The sequence below is a fragment of the Watersipora subatra genome, chromosome 6, assembly GCF_963576615.1.
Source record: "Watersipora subatra chromosome 6, tzWatSuba1.1, whole genome shotgun sequence".
NCBI lineage: Eukaryota > Metazoa > Bryozoa > Gymnolaemata > Cheilostomatida > Watersiporidae > Watersipora > Watersipora subatra.
In genome coordinates, this window is record NC_088713.1 from 38,601,584 (window position 1) to 38,623,623 (window position 22,040).

The 22,040-nt window shown below is 35.9% G+C and overlaps 2 protein-coding genes across 3 annotated transcripts in view; one reads left to right on the top strand and one right to left on the bottom strand.

Moving 5' to 3' along the window:
- Nucleotides 1-10,275, bottom strand: part of LOC137398938 (fibropellin-1-like) — a 78,718-nt gene extending 68,443 nt beyond the window's left edge. For both annotated transcript variants that reach the window (XM_068085099.1, XM_068085098.1), the window contains exons 1-2: nt 10,139-10,275; nt 6,516-6,702 (exon numbers count right to left, since the gene is read on the bottom strand). In XM_068085099.1, coding sequence (XP_067941200.1) covers nt 6,516-6,595 — 80 coding nt within the window. In that variant the 5' untranslated portion in view covers nt 6,596-6,702; nt 10,139-10,275. The remainder of the gene's footprint in view (nt 1-6,515; nt 6,703-10,138) is intronic.
- Nucleotides 10,276-10,545: 270 nt separating this feature from the next.
- Nucleotides 10,546-17,186, top strand: LOC137398542 (small ribosomal subunit protein uS7-like). Its single transcript, XM_068084667.1, has 5 exons — nt 10,546-10,582; nt 10,822-10,976; nt 11,335-11,526; nt 15,875-16,102; nt 17,042-17,186. Exons 2-5 carry the CDS (start codon nt 10,830-10,832, stop codon nt 17,108-17,110), a joined length of 636 nt encoding a protein of 211 aa, XP_067940768.1. The 5' UTR covers nt 10,546-10,582; nt 10,822-10,829; the 3' UTR covers nt 17,111-17,186.
- The last annotated feature ends 4,854 nt before the right edge of the window (nt 17,187-22,040 follow it).

The window sequence follows — 22,040 nt, forward strand, 5'->3', positions numbered from 1 at the left end:
ACAGCCAACAAAAGATCCACAAGAAAACTACAAAGATCCGGATCTAGATCCGCCATTTGGCCATAGCTGTTCTATACAGTATGGTGAACTCTCCCTAAAGACCGGTACATGCTATATCACCGTATATCAGCAGTGATCCCACAATACATCAGCGATCATTTGTGATAACATTGTTAACACTATCACAAACCCAACCACATTTGAATCGGCGCATAGTCCGACACATAGTATTCTAATTGAAATGATGAAATACTAGTCTCCCAGTAACTATCATGAAGGGAAATATAGATTAAGCAACCCACGACAGCCAATCATCATTGCCGAAGTAGTGCACATTGCACAGACTGATGTGGATGCTCGGCGAAAAATGTCAGAAAGTTTGACAGCTGCAATATTTCCTGAAATATCCGTGATAACTCGGTAATGTCATCGGTTTACGGTGCACATAGTCAAGGAATAATAGCTGAGAGAACAATCCCGGCTTGTCAAAAATTTAATTAAAGGAAAAATTAACTTATTAAAGCAAAAATCGATACAAAGTTTTTTTAATGTTTGTGTACTTAAAAGGCATCTGAACGCAAGTGTAAGATCAGCAAAGAGGTGTGGAAGTTAAGATAGTGACAAAAATACCGTCACTTCAGTATAGAATATATACTAAGCAAAATATAAACCAACTCAATTCATATACAGTATTCTTATTATTGTTCATGTCTCATGTTTAACTATTTCGCTACCGCATTAAATTCTGACCGAACGATTATTTTGCCGAAATTAATTCAAATGGATTTTCGAAAAACCAATACACCGCTAGTATTTAAGCAATATCTCGGGAATAAAAACAGATATCGTTTTACTGTAAAATGCATCTTATTCAGAAAAATTTTTCTACAAGATAAGTATAAAATTATTTAGTACATCCCACTCTCGCAATTTTTCTTTAGGTTGAACGAACACAGTGTGTTTATTATTTCTATGACGATAACGATCTGGTTTTGCCGTTTTGAAAAATAATTAGAAATGGAATTGTTGAACCAAAAAATGTTTTAATGATTACAAGTGCTTGGCAACAGGGTTGATTCATTGAAGACAAAATTTGATTAGTCTAGCTAATGTGTGGGCTTCGTAATAAGAAGAAAAGTGAAACCCCATTGATAAGCCGATACATCGGCTTACAGTGTATCCGATGTATCGGCTTACAGTCTGTACTTATATTACTGCGACAGAGTTAAAATTGATTGATTTATTTCCTACTTGCACTGAAAACTTGCAGTATTTTGAGAATCTATGAATGTTCGAATGTTAAAAACTATTTCAGGTGTTGAATCAGATACCTATACGCTCAAATTTTACTTTCTGTAAGTGAGTAGAGGTTTAATTGGATGGGGGAGGTTTAGCCTTTAAGTGAATGCGGTGTGCTCGAAGACAACCATCACAACCTAGTTATATGAAAACAAGCGATTAAAAACTTGGGAATTAGGCACAAAACACTACGAAATGCTAAGAATTTAAAGAAAATTCTAGATACTTTGGTAAACAAACCGCACTCAATGCCTATTTCTGATATTAGCATGATTTATTGATCACACGATCGCAAGCCCAAGATTTACTTATGCAGGGAATAGTAACCTGTACTGAATATGCATTGGTAACATCACGCTAATCAGGTACTCCTTCAAGATGGTGATACACACCTGCTTCATAATCACTACAAACAGAAGTACAAAGGAAGCCTTCTTACGCATCAAAAATCAATTCTTGCATTGGCTCTGGGGAGTTTTCCAACTTTAACCGACGACCTAGACAGGAAATAAATAGTTTTACATTCCGGTTAGTAAATTCCGGTTAGTAACAGCTGAGTCTGATCAGATTAGCATGAAAATTGCTAAACTTTACATCAAAAAACTTTCTCGGATGATTATTCTCAACCATTTTTAGACAATTAGTAGTTTGCCAAAAAAGACAAAAATTTTTTACTTCAAAATGCTCATTGAAAACAATTACTTTGTTATGATAGCTAATCAGTGAGAAGCAATTCCAATACTCAAGGAGTACAGTTTCACTTGACAACAAACAAGGATAGTTTCACTCTTTAACATTTAAAAACTTTCCCTACAACTGGGGCTGTGACATAAAATGTTTTTATGTCATGACTCTGTAACCTTAGCTATCAACCATTTGAAGTACTAAAATAAATCACTTAGGAAATATGCGTTTGTTCGCAAGCCAAGCGCACCGATAAATGTTACATAAAAAAGTCAATATTAGATTAGCCAGTTTTACACTTAGGCTAATTAATTACTAGTTTATAGCCCGAGCCACACCGCAGAAGTGAAGCTTCAGCCATAATTGGCCACACTACTGATACCAAATGGGTTTCTTTTCCCATTGCATATCAAGACAGCCGCGTTAATCTAAACAATATTACATTCCAATTGCTATAGCCTACATTCCAGAATGACTAGCACAGAGGACATATAGCGATGAGACACTGAGTAATGGTAGGAATGTAGGCTAAGTGATTCATGTTTTAGAGACAAACAAATGAGGTCTGTAATGTGAGCCGTGAATAGATGGCATTGTTAGTAGCTAGTAACGAAGCTTACATTCCTCTGTCAAATAGATTAGCATTGCTTGATGCTCCTAAATAGGTTAAGTCATGTATCCTCAAGTCAAATGAACACAAGGGAAAGCCTTTTGACAGTTTGTGTCTAACTATAGAAACTTCACGCTTGAAGAATTTGCGTGTTGAAGAAATGAGGCCTAAAATGTGAAGACCTACATATACAGCCAATTTCGGTAGCCTGTTGTCACAAGTGGTCTAGCCAGGGCTGTGCTATAGAGACCACAAAGCTCCTAGATTGCAGGTAAACTCTCAAAAAAACATAGCAATTAGTAAAAAGGCAAGCTGTGTTGCAATTATGAAGCAAATGTGAAAAGATTGGGTTTGGCCTTGCATCAACATCCGTATTTACCAAATAAAAAGCAAAGACACATGTTCAATTCACAAACTTTTGCTGTAATTATATTCCATTCAGGTTACAGGTACATAGTTCACCATAGACTGACCCTTGATTGATGGAGTCAATTGGCTGACAAGAGTGACAAGCTGCCGCAGGAATGCAGATGTAGATATATATTTCATTAGTTCATATGTATCTTTACTACTCATAAAGCTTAGACGATCTCGGATAACATAACTCTCATTCCCAGTATAAAGGATAACCTTCCATTCCAATGTGTACTGGGCACCTCTCTTCCATGCTAATGCTTGAATGTCTTAACATGAATGATTAACTAAAAATATTGTGGATTTTTAACCCTATGAGAATATGAAAAATAACTTTCCTGTTTATACAGAAGATAAGAGAAAATCCCCAGATGATAAAATCCCTTCGATGGAATGTCTATAGCGATTAAAGATATCAACATACTAGTGGTTAGACCATATCTTATATTTGAATCCGTTAAGTAGACTGGCATGAATTCCCTGCCATTTGTGGAGTTTGGTAGTTAGAAAGGGGAAATTCAATATGACGATCGTTCAATTCTTGGCATAGATACCCCTTCCTTTAAGTTTTATAGAAGGGAGAAAGATTGTTGATGATTAACAAGCTACATGCATGAGAAAGTTTTTTTCTGCAACGCTTTTCCTCGCTTGCTATATTGTAAATATTTAGTTGCTACAGGACATACATGTAATTTACACGCATATTAAAGTATTTTAATGCTTTTTAACAGATGAATGTTACAGCAATCCCAGGGCTGATACTTCCCCCAAAAGGCCCATTAGGCTAGGCCGAAAATCACGGTTTTCAGACCATGGAGCACTGTCAGCGAATTGCTACTTTAGGCGGAGGGGCTGTCCACAGCCAAGCCAGTGAAAGGGCCTGTGAAAAATTATTTTTATAGCGTCTGAATCATATCGGATGTTTAGCGGGCATGGAACCTGGGCACCCCATAGGGAACTCCCAGTATTTAGGGGTGTATTTTAAATTGACCAGCCAGGTGATTGAGGGTACAATATCAAAGTCTGGGCCTAACCAGGTGGGTGTTTCTTTCAGAGAAGCAGCCCTGGGACAGCAATGGCAGGCCTACCGTTTAGCTAAGTTGACAAATTGCAAAAATAGTCCTGAAGCCTAAGAGAATTAGCCAATGAGTTGCGATCGAGGCAAAAACATTTATAAAAACGAAAATGTTTGACTTAACATTTTAGTTTATGAAATATTTGGTCAAACATTTTGGCTCATTTGACTCCTCAAATTGTTGTTTTTTTAAAAATAATTCAACTAACTGCTAGCCACAGCTCAGCGCCATGACTAGCTATTCTACTGCGCATGTGGGTCCTCGTAGCACCTACTTCTTTCTATTTCTTACTGTTTTGTACTTTTTTCAATAAACCAACCAACATTAAAGCAGTAAATGCATCATTGCTCACATCGGTGCCAATTACTCCAATTGGTGCAAAAGATCGGCCAGAGTCAAGGTTTACAACTATCTGAATGTTCAATTTGAATGTTCAATGGGTACCTTCTAATCAATAACCAGTAACATGATCAAGAACATTGGTCTTTCCATCGACAAACGATAGCAGCAAACAGTGACAGTTGAAAGCTTAATTCAATGACATTAGTAAAGGTAGAGTTGCCCTTATATGACTTTGAAGGTCATTACTGTCAAGAGAAGTGTTTGTTTGAGAACGCCTAACATTCTTAAGTTAACCAACCACATTCCACATCTACTCGCACTGATGATATAGACATGCCTGTAAGGCGCAGGAATTTTAGAGTGAATTACTTGTACAAGCTGCCCAGGTGCTAACCCAAAGGTCAAACTAGTCGATGCCGAGTTGGCTTAACAGAGTGTACACTTGGAACACACCAGAGAGGACACTATGTTAGAAACTATTTGAATGGAGGCTTAGATTTCCGAGATTTCTTTAAAACTTAAAAGAATTGGTCATCTTGTTGCTAAACTGGACTGGAGTGAACCTATTAGGGATTTTTTGAAAACAATTGAAATGTGGACGAATTTATTCATAGTTTGGCTAGTGGTAGTCATTGAAGACTATCAAGGTTTGTCAACGTCTATATATATATATGTAAACATTTTTAGTCCATTAGAGCACTCATAACAAGCATTTTAAAGTATGTCAACGTAATGGCAAGTGAAACAATACATCAGTGTGGAGATTTTATAAAATGATTACTAATTTTTAGAATAATCGTGGTGTTCAGGAAATCTGTTTGGACATTAACGGCAACAGAGCATAATGTTTGGCAACGTTAGATAAACATTTTAAAACATCTGAAGTGTAACAAGCTAAGAACTTTGTTCATCTAGATGTGAATAATTCAATTCCTGCATGATTATTTGCCTTCTTATCATTGCAAAAAAAACAAAGTGTTTTGCTTCCGCTCAAACGGAGCAAGATTCTAAAATGCTCGTATGTCAGCCAAAGTTACCACACAGAATTGACAATTGACATTATTCCAACAATTTCATGTTTTATTACCGTGCAATTCTATTCATCCGCTGCTGTATCAGAATTGAATTAACTATTTGTGAAAACCTGAAAACTGAATTGAGCCATTTGGTTTTAAAAGTTTCCGCTTCCATTACTTCGGCCATTTGGTCTCTCTCCAGCTACTAAACAATTCTAAAGTTAATCAAGTCAGCAAAAAATTGTTTTAAAACTATAATATCAGAATAGGCTAGAAGCTGGCAGCAAGACGACCTAACCAACTTGGTTTAGACATTTATTACCAACAACAGCCTTATGACAATATTATAAAAAAATTGAATATAAAAAAGAATATATACTACAATAAAAAACACCTTCTCACATTTAGCACTAAAACAAATACGATAAATTTTTATCAAATCTCTACTATAATAAGAGCCATGTCTGTCGGTAGCCAATATCAGAAGTTAGGATAAAAGACTGTTTTCAACGATGCTCAGGCTCACAAGTTTCACCTTATTCGCCAACACTCCAACACTCTGCACCAATCAACCACCTTCCAGCATTTCAGACTAACTGTGGGTATACTTATTCTCTGCGCTTTATCGGCAAACCTGGTGAACTCTAAAAACACTCTAAGCTACCTGGGTACTAGTTTCAATAATAAAGAAGATCACACTGTTCTATTAATCATTGTGTTTAATGATCTACTATACTTCATAAACCTTAATCATATGTTTAATAACTATAGTTAGTTGTTACTTATATTAAAAACAAAGTACTAACTAAAGTGCTCATTACCTAAAGCCAAAACGAAAATGGTGATAGTAGAGTGGATTTTAGTCTAGCATTAACTGATCGTGAGATATTTCCAGTATGCTGAAGCCGACATAGAAACTAAGAGAAACAAGAACTAAAACAAACTAACAGTATCAAATCATAGTTTAAACTCGATGTTTGTCACAGTCAGTACTTATCACTTATTTACCTAGTAAGAGTTTTCTAAACTGTAGGTATAAGTTGATAGTGAGAGCAGACAATGCCGGGTACTCACCTAATTAAACAAGAGCTAAATACGACTGCAACCAGTACTATGAGATGGGACGGGAGATGGTATGGGCTGTTGAGAGCCATGATGATTGTCCAGCAAGGTTCTATGCTAAGGTTACCTTTCCTCTCGGCACATCAGAATACACTGAAGTCTTAAGCCAACCTCCAGCTGTCTTTGCAGGTTTGTAACACTATAATCATATTATTCAAATGAAAACTCGTTGCAAACAGGCATGAGTTTAAAACTTACGTGAAATTCATGGTTGTCTGACATTTACCCTGACTATGCAGTTTTTTAATGTATCCAGAAGTATCAATTTAATGAAAAGATTTAAATTTTTGAAATTGACCCAACCTGCTGAGTTTAATTTTCAACAGATTGCTCTGTTTCTACTAGTTCTATAACTCAAAGAGTTACCAGCTAGTGATTCCTCAAATTTTACTCCAGTAATTCAATTAAACTGAATTAGATTAACCAAGTTCAATAAAGGAGAAAACTTTGGCGGTTTAAAAACCTACTAAATTAAAAAGTGCAGGGCTAAATAAAATAGTTTAGTCTTAGCTTTACTAACATAAAACAGCATGGTGAAAACAGCAAATAATATGTCCAACAAGCTGATTGTGAAACAACACTTGGATGCTAACAAAATCTTAACCCTTTGGCAGGGGAAACAACCAGAATGTCATTTACCGGTTGCGTGGGGAAACGACATTTATGTCTATTTCGGTAGACGTTTATAAAGATGTCGTCTAGTAACGTTAAACAAAGGATATGAACACTAGTAAGTTTTAAATATCATCAACAAGATATCGGTCGATGATTTACAATATGAAACGATTATCTGAGAGGCGTTGCTTTGTGCTAAAAGCTAAACAAATCACGATTCCTTGGAAAAGATTAAAAGTTGGAAAAACCAGTCAACATCGGCTCGACTTTTAAAACGGTAAAATCAAAGATTATTTGATCCTGCGATCGTTAGTGATTTTTTGTCTGATCAGAATAAAAATAATTCAAATGATAGAAGTGATGTAAACTTTTTGGACTTTTAATATACTTGGAATATGCAGAGAAAACGATGGCTATGGTGGCTCGCATGGCTACGTTATAGCGTTTGACTCTACCGAAAAAAAATGCTTCCAAGCATTTCATACAGGGACAATTGCACACGGTTGTAATTTTTTCGAGTAGTAGATACGTGAATGAATGTATATGTACAAAAATTTTTGTTCATAGAAATAAATTTAAGATTTGAGCTATGCATGTTCATAAAATATCTATTTTATCTAAAAAGATTTTATTGAATTTTCTAAAATAAATTACATGAGTTTTGGTTGTTTTTGGGGGGCTTATACCTGGTCAAAGGGTTAAGCATAAAAAATAATTGAAAACTGTTGATTGAAACCACAATAAGTCAAGTTTCTTAAATTTGCAAAATTATCAAACAACCACTTAGAAACGTTACGACATGCAATACTCAATATACAAGATAAAATTGATTACTATAATCGACGCAAGCAGAAAGAACTGATCCCAAAAAGTGGTTACTGGGAAACCTAGTTACTAGTAGTAAATTTAGGCTCAAGCCAAAATTTGTTCTTAGTACCATTTTTAACATATATTTTATTTTTATTCACATTCCCTAATGATCCTGAGCAATAATGATTGGTACATGTAATGTAATAGGTTCAGATTGTGATGTATTTGTCATTAAAACAGTTAGCGGTTTGGTGCATATAGTGAGCACTGGGGTGCCAGAATTATCATACCTGTATGTTATGTTTCTGCACAGAAGCAATTAAATAGAGTATTAAATTAGAGAAATGGTTTATTGCACACTCCAGAGACAACTGATTTGATAACAGAAAACCCAAGTATTTATATGTTTGGTCATAGAAAAGCTTTGTAAAAAGCTACAAGCATTATTAATAGCTATAATGAGACAGTACTATATAATATTAGCTTGTATAAAGCTTTAGCTAAAAAGCATAATGTTTGTTGGCAAAGTACCAATAATACTTGGCACTTGCATGACACTGTACACTTTAAGGCTAGATGTAAATTATATAATTGAAGTAAATGTGAACAAGATACTTTTGTTATCAGATAGAAGCTCTGAAATAAGGGCTGAATAAAGGGGGCTGACTAGTCTCTCGCCTTGGTCTCCAAAGAACAGCATGACGATTCAAATTTAATGAAGTTGATTTTTGAGCTGTTGACTTCACTGGCTCTACCCTATATTTTTCAAGAGTCCACAGCAACCTTTTACAGGTTACGCAGAGAATTCTGCATCCACTTTTTCACTTGTAAAAGCAGGTAGCACGATGTTTTTCCAGGATTTCCTTAGCGCTGCAGTTCACACTACACTCACAGAAGTCCTGTGTACGCTTGAATATTGCACACAGGTTGCAATAAATGCTATAGCTAGACCCTACACAAAATTTAGCATGCTATACATAATCAAAAATGACTTTTTTGGTTTTTTAAAGAGCTGGAATGCATTTTGAAAAGTGGATTTCACAAAATCATTAGGTGTCGAAACTGGAGAAGAATGCGATACAAAGCTAGTCCAAAAAAGAAATATTTGGAGAACCAGTTATATACATGTAATTGTCCAACTCCAGATTGTCGAAAGCTGAAATAAACAAAATACTAAACGGCTAATGCTTAAAACGTTTTCCTTATTAGTTAAGTCGGCAGAACGAACAAAAAAGCACCAGAAGATTGTTTAATAGATAGAGAGTTTGTTAAATATCCTGTGTCACATCTTGTGTCGTATCATTTATTTCCCTTTTTGAATGCGAGGGAATGTTCAGGGGTCCAAACTGCAAGACTGGCAAATTTACGCACTAAAAGAATTAGGGCGATCAAAGATGTGAAATTTCAACTAAACTTTGAGAGATTGAACTTGATAGATCGAACAGATATAAAAGCAGCACACAAACATCGACAAACAAACAATTTCCTTCAGATTAGGTTGTTCAGCCAGATGAGTTAGAAGAACATTTTCATTATTAAGCTAATTGTGAATATTTTCTGGTATTTGTAGGTCGATCAGCATGTGCTGTTATATTTATTGGGTTAACATGCACAGAATTTATCTCATTAAATACAAGCAAAATAACAAATCTGTTTGAATTCTTTGTGGCATACAAGCAGCATTTGCTCTAACTTTTAATAACTAGCCAGTCAAGCTCTACGCTCACCACTATCGACCCTTCAAATCAATTTTTCACGCAATTGCTTTTTCAAGTGGCTTAGCTAACATTTGTATATTACCTAACTGCTCTGGTTATCCATTCAGTTTTGTACTTTATACCCATGATTGCGGGGCAGTAATTGAATATACAATGTATATAACAGAACGCTATATAATAGCTCGCTCTCTAAACTCATATAACAGTTTCTTTTTCACTTTAAAGCGCCATGTCACAAATTATACCTCTTAATCGCGACCTACCATAAATAAGACATTATTATATGCACACAATATCTTCTTTGTAATAGCCGCTAAAGTATGCCTATATGCAATAGCTACACATGTTCTCAAACAAAAATTTAAACTGTAAAAATATATGTTTTCAATATTATATCCGCTTTTTTGGCAAAGCAGTTAATTTCGTACTTACGAAATATCACTATCAACTGAAAGATGTGAATATATGATTATCTTTGTTGTAACTATAATGCTTGACTTCACGCATAAAATACCGATTAGACTATACTATCGCTAAAACTGTACGAAATTTATAAATGTTCAAAGTATGGGCGTGCAGAATCGATGCACACTAATGAGCAATTGAGAAAGTTCATGGCCTTCACCTTCATTATCGTGTTGTGAATAGTTCGTTTCATCAGCGAATAACGCGCTGATATTTTCGGTTGCAACCAATAAAAACTCCGGCTATCTGCTTACCAGTTCTACCACCGTAACCCAGTATCCTTGAAATAGCAACAAGAGGCATTCAGATGCGTCTGCTTTATACCGCAGCTGCGTATTCGCTTCTTAGACTATGGAGTCTTTATACTTGCGAGCCCCCTCTGCTTCGTTCTTTTTAGAGTTTCCTGTCAATGTAAGTAGTCTGTCACGAAAATCTTTGCACTACATCTACAAGTTTCTTTAAAACTGTGATCGAGTTTAGTGTGTTGAGATGAAATTTATTCAACTTGCTGATTGTCTTAAACTTGTTCGTCGGTCAATTAATTATAGTATTGTTTAACAATGTCTACTAGTCACATGTGGCACGATAGTAGTACTACATTATTGTTTGCAGGAGACTGTTTTTGTACTTCGCTGTTTTTTGTTTTACAGCTTTCAAAATGGCAGACGATTGGGCAGCCGAAGCTGCCGAAATGGAACCTACCGTAAATACAGTAGAGATACCCGAAGTCAAATTATTTGGTAAATGGCCAACAGATGAAGTGCAAGTGGGAGATATCTCACTGACAGATTACATTGCTTGCAAGGTTGGCATTTTTATGTTGTTATTGTCATTCTTGAAAAGCTAGCTTTGTTAGCATTTCTTCATCTAGCGAGCGTAAAAAGTTTTGGCCGATAGGCTCCAGATTTTCTCATTGATCTACTGGCATTCACAAACCTCTATTCTGTTGGTTGTGTTATGTCACTAGTATATAAAAAAGCTCACTGCACTATCATACACCTTGCTTGTAGATTGCAAGTTAGGCTGCTAAACCAGTGCGATAAAAAATTGTGGTTTCTTGCTGGTCAATCATTTTGGTTGGACAGTATTTCACATCTCATACAGCTAATAGTTAAATTATTAGTTATTTGAACTAAGTGACAAGCAATTTGAATGGTGTGCAGGGAAAGTGGAGCAAGTATCTGCCTCATTCCGCTGGTCGATACTCCGTAAAGAGATTTCGCAAAGCTCAGTGTCCAATTGTTGAGAGATTGGCCTGTTCTCTCATGATGCATGGACGAAACAGTGGAAAGAAGCTCATGACAGTGCGAATTGTCAAGCATTCGTTTGAGATCATTCATTTGCTCACTGGAGAGGTGAGTTATTTTGTCTGAGTTTTTGATCCGCAAACATTTTATCTTTTATGATCTGCCAACTGGCCTGTAACATCTGAAGTTTAAATTATATTGACGAGAATTTTTTTCTGTGAAATGCGTTTGGCAGAGCCTGCAAAATGCAATCGAACTAGTTTTTAGATGCAGTTGGGTTTTATGATACAGACATCACAATGATTTTGCCAAGACATTGTGGGAACTTTTAGTCTTGGCTTCCCGGGACTTCAAAGCTATTTGTGGTTGCTTTTTTTTGCAGTAATTTCCACTGACAGGTTTAAATGGTGATATAAAATGATCTTTATGCAAAGACAGTCAGATTGAGTTTTTGGTAACGCTTTCCTAGTCCGATAATATGGCAATTGGTCATTTGGATCTATTTTGAGGCCAGCGTTATAAAAGTACATTTGCCATATATTCTTGCATATAAGCCTATCTCGAATATAAGTCTACCATAGAAAAGCAGCTCTAAAATCGTTGATTTTATAGAACTCGCATAAGATGACCCTATAATTCGTAATACGTTGAACGTATCTATCAGAACGAAACTTTGTAGAAATAGAGCAGCTTTTGCAGTCGTTCAGCTTTTGCAGAAATGTTTTCCATTTGTCAGTAGTTATATAACCAATCAATCATGTCTCTGCTTAATCGAAAGAAAACAATCATCGGTTGAGCCAATGGAAAGCGTGTTTCCATCTCACGTTGACCTTAGTTTCGTTCTGCAAAAGCACATTTTGTAGCTAGCAGCTGCGTAGGCTTTACAAATGAGCAGTAGTAGTAGTTGTAACAGTAATAATAGTTCCCTAAGCTATAGTAATACAGTGGACCTTCACCATACGACATTAATTTGTTCCGGTGTGTTCACAGTAAGGCCAAAAAGTAGTATGAGGTGTTATAGAGCCCATTGGTAATTTTGTGATGCAAACATCTCTCTGGGAAAAAACATGAAAATATTTTGTTTCGTACTACATAAAACATCCCATACAACGTAAAGTTTCAAGTCGGACGAGTTCTCAAATGCAATTTTAATGGTAACCTATCTCATCACACTTCAGAAAAAAAACGATGTGCCATTTTAGCTCGTGATAGGTCTTCAGATGTTAAACCCTGGCTATCCTTGTCAATGTGTTTCAGTAATCTTAGACAATTTGCCTAACAATCCGAAGTTTTTAAACTTATTAAATATATCTTTAATGTTCTTGTAATACAGTATTTGGTAAAGCACTAGTAAAAAAAGTTTGGCGATCTACGTCAGACCGAAAAAAATTTTTTTACAGCTATTCGGGGTAAAACCATAAAAACGCATACGGTTTTTAAACTCGCAAAAGTGTGTACACCAGCATCATATCTATCGAGCACACGTTCATCATCGTTTCATGACTCAAAATAATAGTATTATGTAATTCCGCATTTGCATCACGATCATCCATGACCTACCAACAGAAGATTCGTAATGATTTTATCGCGATATCGTTCCAATAAAATTTGTATTTATAACGAAGAAAGTAGATAAAGATATTTGAAAATTGTTAAAAATGAATTTTAAATTTCTGGTCTAATAACATGTGTGCAAAAATTAACTTGATTGATTTACATTGTTACTTGGAAACAGCATTTGTAAACAGAGCCATATGAATGCCATTATTCCGACTGTTGGAGTTTCTGACACACCTTAGCCTTTTATTGGTCTTAATTTCATTTGATCTTTCAACTTTTTTGATGCAATCACATCTTTAAAAGCTCAAAAATGAACAGTTAATCGCAGCCATCACGAAAACGTTGTAGTTTGGAATATCTTCATTTCAATGACATACTCAAACATTGCAGTTATTCTTTTGACACGATGTTATTGCGTAAAATAAAACGTTCAATATAAAATGTCTTGTAGCACTAGTTAATTTATGACAAGCACTTCTGGTTTTACTGAAAAGCCCTTATCAAGTATAGATGCTCGCTACTTTACAGTTTCGTTTCAGCTTGGTCTAATCATAGCCGTATAGTTTCACAGAGTCCTGCGACCAACAGAAGTGTATACGGGAGCTCGCTCGATTTCAAACAAACAGGCCACGCCTGCTATTTTTATATAAGTTGTAATGGAGAGGCCGTAACATTAATCAACAAAAACTACTCCCATTAGCAGTCGCTTTGAAATTTATTGTTGTATCATGAACCATTTGAAAAAAAACAAAATTTCCTACAATAATGTTCTAATAACGTTTTTGTAAAAACGTAAAGTAAATGCAAAACGAGCGGTATTGAGTGCGAGGTATGAATATTCCATTAAAGATCAGTATGTCGATCGGGTTTGTTTGGAATCGAACGTTTTTGTTTCCGGTTTTGGTCACGAGACTTTGTAAAGCTATATGACTCTGACAGTAGAGAGCTGTATAACTTCACAGAGTTTTGCTGCTAATGGATGCATATATTGGAGCTCGTACGGCTCCAAACAAACAAGCCACGCCCACTATTGTTTTATTTAAGTTATAATGGAAAGGCCGCAACACTAACCAACAAAAATTACTCCCATTGGCAGTCGCTCTAAAATTGATTGTTGTATTATACACCATTTTAAAAAGGACAAAATTCCCTACAAGAAACTACAAATGATCTTTTGTAATAAAGTAAATGCAAAAGAGTGAGATGTTGAGAGCGCGGTAAGAATAATCTTAGAGATCAGTATGTCGATCGGGTTTGGTTGGAATCAAGCGTTTTTGTCGCGGGACTTTGTGAAACGATGCGACACTGGGTCTAATCATCTAGTTGTAATCTGATCATGTGACCCACACTTCTTGCCAAATTTCAAGAGCAATTTTTATGGCATTTTTCGACTATCCCAGGTGACCAACAGGCTCCTCATGTTTATCAGAGAATGATGTGTCCTCCGTTGGGTTATGGTTAAAAATTTGAACGAATTTTTATGGTAGCTTTTGAGATATCAGTTCTCAAAGTGACAGTATTATATTGATGATAAGATAGACACGTGAGAACAATAGACAACGTTTTATTGAATGCGTGAAGTATATTTGTGAAATTATTTTGATCAATGAGGTGGCATAAAAGTGTAAACAGAAGCCATCGTGTTCAGTTACGTCCCATTTGAGCCGTTTTGAAAAGGGACTCACTCCAACCTACATCGTTTTTTGTAATGGCTGCGAATAGCTGTTTGTTTTTGAGCTTTTAAGAGCTTGTAATCACATTTTCACATATTTCGCACCTACAACACAGCAGAGTAGAGGTCCGGCCACACGTATGCATCGTATGTATCAAGTCATATAGCGGTCATACTTTTATTGTGTGTCGTCGTACGTGTCTTGGACTATACCACTTGTCAAAGCTACTAGAATCGTGCTCGCTAAAAACATTGGTTAGCCAATTAGACGCGTTTCGTTAACGAATTCGGTGTGCATGCACAGCTCAGACGAATCTATGATATTCGGCAGAATAAATCTGTGAATTCTGAGAAATTCGTGGATTCGGTCAGTTTGAACGAATAATTCGTTACGTGTGGCCGGACCTTAAGACATGAATTTTTTGATACCAAATAACTGTAATGTGAATTTTGATAAAAGTCAAAACCTTTAACATTTAGTTGCTTCGATATAAATATGTCGCATCTGTTTTCAGTTGATATCTTGTAAAGATCACAGAACTTTCTATTGATTTTTAATGGTAAATGTGGGTAAAACCTGTTATTTAGATGAAATTACACAAATATAGTGTTCAAACCTCCATCTGTAATGTTACTTGTTACTGTTGATGCAAGAATATTTTGTGCTAACATGTAATCCCATTTAGTGATGCAGTTTGTTTATGGAATTAATGTTATATCACTGTTACAATTGCTTGCAAGTCGCGTAAAGTTCAACCTGTTTAATGCTACAAGCAAAATCTCGGATTTACAAAATGCAACAGTAAAACTTATTCTTTTCATTTTCTGCTATAAATATCTTTAGCAAATGCTGTGAAGATGGCTGTGTGAATGCTCAGTGTCCTTAGTATTTACTCTATCGTGAAGGTTGGACAGGAAGTTGAATCTAGAAGTTGTTTTAACATAATGTATAAACATTTTTACTGTTAAGTTTGTAAAATCTTCCTGCTATGCTTGTGATTTGTAATGCACTTTCCATCATACACCTTGCTAGCTTATTGCTTGTGAGGCTGCCAAATAAGTGCTAAAACAAATTGTGGTTTCTTGCTGACCATTTGTATTGACTGGTCAGTATTTCACGCCTCATACATAAGTTTGCCTATGTAGTCCACTGCATTGAGATATTTTGATGTAGTCAAGTTTGATGTGAACGTACTTGTGTAACATTGTCAGTTAACTTTGTAGAATCCTTTGCAAGTGCTTGTTAATGCCATCATCAACAGCGGACCAAGAGAGGATTCGACACGTATCGGAAGACAAGGTACAGTGCGTAGACAGGCTGTCGATGTCTCGCCTATGAGAAGAGTCAATCAGGCTATATGGCTGCTCTGCAATGGTGCTCGACAAGCTTCCTTCCGAAACATCAAGTCGATTGCTGAATGCCTCGCGGATGAGCTCATTAACGCCGCGAAGGTAACATGTCATAGATATCACAATGCTTTGTGTGTATTTTTAGTTTGAGTGTCACAATCTTTTTTTGTTAAATACGGGGAGTATTTTTATTACCTAGTTGTTGTAGTACCGTAAAACCTGTGTAGAAAATAATGTTACGTCGAGCTCTGCACTGTATGTTAAAACCGTCTTATGTTAGAGTAGCTATTCCTATAAATATTCAATGTGATTTGTTGAAATCATTTCACAGCCCATCAAACTTTTGGTCATGACATATATCAATTTAACAACTTTCTTACATAAAAAAAACTGACTCAACGTATGAACGCCAAATAAAGTACTAATCGATAAAAAATTATTTCGTTTATATTACTACTAATACGTGAGATGAAACGATTCATTACATCACATATTTTCTCACCACATTGCACCAACCTTATAAAGTTTGTGTGGAATGTTCCAAGTGTATTTTGGATAATTTATGTCGGAATATAAGGTGTTGAGTAAAATATTTTCTCAACTTTTAAATCATCTGTTGGATAATTCATTGGTGATGAGAAGTTTATTAGCATCCGCCTCTTTTTATTGCTGTACGCTTGGGGTTGTCATCTCATGGTGAGGCCTTTAAAACAATCGGTTTCCATTGTCTTTCTTGCTTGCGCATTCATACACTCAGGAGACTAGTATGGCTCTTGGGCTGCTTGTGATCATGCGCTAGACAATCTAGGAGTACAACAACATCTGCTGACCTTTCAGCAGCATGTGAGATGCTCGCTTACATGTAATTTTGTTTGCTATTCTTTAAAGAGTTTTAATTTAACCCGGATACATATTTAGCATGTGTTGTACCTCGCTCAATGTTCATGGGTTCATCATCATTCATCGCCTGTTGCTTTTCGGATAATTAAACATTGAATTGGTTGGTGATTGCATATAGTAATTGATTTTGTGTTCGTACAGGGATCGTCAAACAGCTCCGCTATAAAGAAGAAGGATGAATTAGAGAGAGTCGCCAAGGGTAACAGATAAACAAAAACCTCAACAGACATCTTCCCATTTCTTGTACCAATTGATCTTTTCAAATACATGATATGTGAGGCTGCAATCATTCCTGTCGTTGTATTGCCTACTGGTAATTACAGTGGATGTTTTATGGGCGGGTTTTGTTCGTAGCGATGACTCACTGTCTGGTCCAGATTTGGTTAATTTGTGAAATGAAACAGGTGTAATATTGATAAGTGGTGGCCAATTACTGGCATACGCACAGTTTAAGAAGGTTATTTTTATACAATAGTTTCATAATAAAAATTCACAAATACATAAATAGCTTCAACGTGATCACCGCTTCAGCCAGCTGTATCTTACTATCTCTAGCTGTAGGATAAAACACAAGCTTGAGCTGCAGTTGGTTTTATTGAAGTTGCCGATGACTGGTTGTTATAACTGTAAGACCAATCCAATATTGCCCTTACTTTCGAAATCAGGCTGGTAAGGCCATTACGCTTGCTTGGTTGATGCATTTGTGGCATTCCGTCCAGCATCTATTGTTCTTTAATGGCCATGATTCGCGCCCATAAAATGAATAGTGCGTTTTAAAATACAACGATAAATTTATTTTCATCTTCATGTAGATGTGTCAGATTGTAGTAGATCTTTGCTAACTACTATCATAAAAAACCAAGCTGCTCTAACATTATCCGGAGCAGTTGGGTAACATGTTGGCTCATTATAATGCAGAATAGATCTGCATGAGTGCATATATTTCATTGGGTGGGTTGTCCCAACACGAGCACCATAACCGACCAGCTATTTCTCGTGCCTGTCTGAAATTTCTTCACACCTGCCAAGAGAGAACAATTCCTGTATTTCTATTAGTGTGTCTCATGGCACGTTCACTTCTGAAACGGATTAATTATACATTTAGTAGCTTTAGTGTGTGAAATACGTTGAATTTGGTGTTTACAGCTAATTTCCCAGAAGTGTTTGAGACCTAGTCATGTAGTTCAATATCACCATTTACAAAATAACCCCACCCTTCCAATAGTCTAGAACCGGTCAGCAACCTTTTGCTAACTGTGCCGAACTAGGTTTTCAATTCATCTAGAATGTTAAAAAATTTAAATGTTAAAAAGTTGGAATTGTGACTTTATGGTACAAGACAACTCCATATTGTATGTTCATAATAGCCTTGAAAATGATTTGATAGCAGACACTGAAGTTTAATATACCATGTTATATGGGTGCCGAAAGTGAGATATTAAAAAATAATAATCCTGATAACACATTGATTGTATGCATGATGAACGAGGTATGATAATTTTGAGTGAGCTGAGACTTTCTAAAAAACCATGCGGATAACTCTTGACAGAAAATAAATGAATTGTACTCTGGTAACCAATAGTGATGCAGTTCAATGGATCCAACAGTTTGTCCCAAATAGTGAGGCATCTTCTGCATCAGTAATGTAGAAAGCGTGGATGGAAGAATTTGAACATTTTGCCAGTAAATAGGTTTCTTAGATAATTATAGAGCAAGGGAGACAAATGCAGAAAAACCAGTCACATGCAATAATCAGAGACAAAGACAAGCTTGTTGTGACCCTAAAAGCTTCGGAGCTAGGCATGATATTGAAAATTGCTTGGCATGGTTTGTGGCACGTCTGCCACAGGTTGCCGACCTCTGGCCTAAAATATAATCTCAACAAAAGCACCAGATACAGCTTCAAGCTGTTAAAATTGATTATTATTTGCACATCAATACCTGTTGTTTAAATGAAACTTTGTTAATATAAAACCTATTATGCTAAAAGATGGAGATCACGATGAACAGTTTGTAGAGTAAAATAGGTTTCTTATAGACCTCCGATCATGCTGTTTTGGTAAAATACAGGCTATACAGCTTTATCTACATGTGCATGAGTAACATGGTAGTATAGTGTGCCGTTAGAGATTGTCAGATGTAATAATTTTACACACAATTATTCGGCAGTAACTAGAGTGGTTGTGTGATGCCATGCTTGTAGTGGTGGCCTACCTTACTGAAAGTCCCTAGAATGAAGCGTGTATGACTCTGTCTGTTTTTCCAACAGTCAAGGGTGGCTTTGAACGGGTGGACACAACTCTGATTATAGTCAAGATTATATTTAGCACAGATATGACACAGCGCCTCTTGAGGCCTGAAGTAACATATAAGACATGGTTTCATGCATTGCTAAGACTCAATCCCGCTTTACACGTGACACCCAAGGCTGGGTCACATGATATCGCCGAATGACAGCATTTTCCTCTCGACATTCATCACTGATTACGTGAAACAATGGCATTGATGAAGCAACGCGGATAGATCAGGAAAGTTTGCAACTGTCAAGCTTTCCCAATATTTCGCCGTGCATTGACGACTGCCTGTACAATGCGAACCATTTCGGCGATAGTAATTTGAGGTCGTTGATAGCATGATTTATTTATTTCCTTTCATGATAGTCGCTGCGGGACTAGTATTCGATTCAAGCATGCGAAAACAAAGAGGAGAAAGACCTCAAAGACTGGTCTCTGGTTAAACGTTCTTATCTTATTTTTTTCTACATAAATCTTTGGGCTAAGTCGGTCATGATTACCAATGGAGCGACCGACATAACATCGCAGCATAGCCGCATAGACAGAAGAGAACAGCTCCCTTTGAGTGCAGCTGGTGCATCAGGTGCAGTGCGTATTGTGGCAAGGTGTTGCTTTGCTCGTTCCACTCGACGGGGGACAACTCCGCACAAACAACAGTTTCTGAAGACAGGCTAGCCTTTAGCTCGCCATGTGAAACAGATCTTTTCTAAAAATCTAATGAAGCTCTTCAGTCATTTGGTGATACGAAAGCTAGGTAAGCTACTTGTGGGTGCCGCTGGCGAGAATGAGGTGCTTATTTGGTGCTTCTTAGTTATTAAGACATTTGTGTCGACAACCACCAGTGAATCGTGACTGAAAAATCTCATGTCTGGTAACCAAAAGAAATGGGAAAAGGGACGATGCTATGTCGCTGCAATAGAAAACTAAGTTATCGAACCTCTATGCTTGCTTTTATAGTAGGAGTGATTCTGTGCTGTTCACACAACTCGCTGAAGCCCAGTCTATACAAAAGGGGTTATTCCGGTTGAAGCCACTTTCTTATTAATTAGGAAAACTTGCTGCGCAATTATTCTAACTTAATAACACTTCTGTATTCATGATTAAAACTGCTTACATTTTTATTAAAAACTAAGAAAAAAATAGAACAAAACTGAGAAAACAAATAAAGACTGGACGAAAGAAGCAATCATATTTATTTCTATTTTAAAACTAGCTGAACAAACTAAAACCTTTAACATTTCTTTAGATAATCTGTTATGAATAAAACAATTTTAGCTTGTAAATATCATTGTAGTATATAAATTACTCACTTAGATTTGACATATTTTCTCATCATTTTAAAGCGATCATTTTTAAGGTTGATAGAAGATAAACATTATAAAAATTGCTGTTGATCGCCTATTGAATTAGGCTACTTTCCTTTTATCACAGCAAAGATCTAGCTATAGCTGGTGTTCGGTTCTTGAAGGTAAACTTACACCATTGGAGCGATACAAAAGAAAATAATATATATATATATATAAATATATAAATCTGAGAGCTTGTCTGCCATCTTTCATCTGTTCAGTTATAGCAGTGAAAAAGCATCTTCATACTCGTTTAAACTCACCACATTGAATTCGCAAGTCTACTAACAAGCGTGATGACACAAGGCTAAGCCATTAAAGATTATGGTCCCTATCAATCTTACCATATACTGTATGTTCTTTTATTACAAGATGCGCCCTCGGGTTACGATGACTCAGTTATTACGGTTTTTTCGCTTTGCGATTTGGAACACAATGTATTTTTTCCTCACCATACAAAGTTTTTTGCCGTTTGATATCAACCAACATTCATCTCAACATATATATATATATATATATATATATATATATATATATATATATATATATATCAATATCAGTGTTTGTTTGTCCTTTGTCATTCGTGCATCCGGCTATAGTGATCAAAATCTAGGAACCAAAAACCTGCTTCGCACTACACTTGAACTCATAATCAACTGTTCTGCAAACATCCATGCTACCTATTGTTCTTGCCCTACTATGAAATAATTGTGCACATCATTATTGCACTGGTTAAAATGCAGTTGGTAGCAGAGAATAATATTGACTACTATAACTAGCGAGCTTGAAGATCATGATTGCTTGAAAGATTATGACATGTAATGTAACGTAACGAGTATAAGTACATTTATAAGTACAAGCTGGCTTCAAATAGACGTACAAGGTTCTTATTATAGTAAAGATTTAGTCCAGCTCAAGTTGCTAGCTCAAGTTACTCAATTCCTTGGGCAAACAAACTCATTCAGTCGCAACTACATTACCTGTCACTGTTTATAAGCTGTTTTAATCTTGAACGAATGTGTAACATAAAAAATAAAACGTAAAAAAAATATAAAATATTAAAAAAAAATATATTAAAAGTTTTTCTATTTTAGCTATGCCTTGAGATTTCAAAGATTCAAATTATACAGTGGCCGAACACACAAGCAAATGAACAAATGCCTTCATTTAAAAGTTAGAAAGGTAAATGTGCAAATATTAATAAAAAATAAATTTTCGGCGCAATTTTTATGCTGAGCATTCAGTTATTTTGTTATATGGCAAGCACTTGGTGATTGTTGGAGAATTACATTAAACATATTTATAAAGATTTAAGGCTATGGTTTTGCTGATAAACCATAACACAGTTGTTTATGCAGTGTTAATAGACTTAACCCGACTCATGCATCATGTATCATTCTGTAACCCATTGGAAACTAAAAATGGTATTTTAAAATCACAAACAGCTCATTACGATTAATAAAAAATTTTCCAATAAGATCTATTCATCAATTCTTAGCA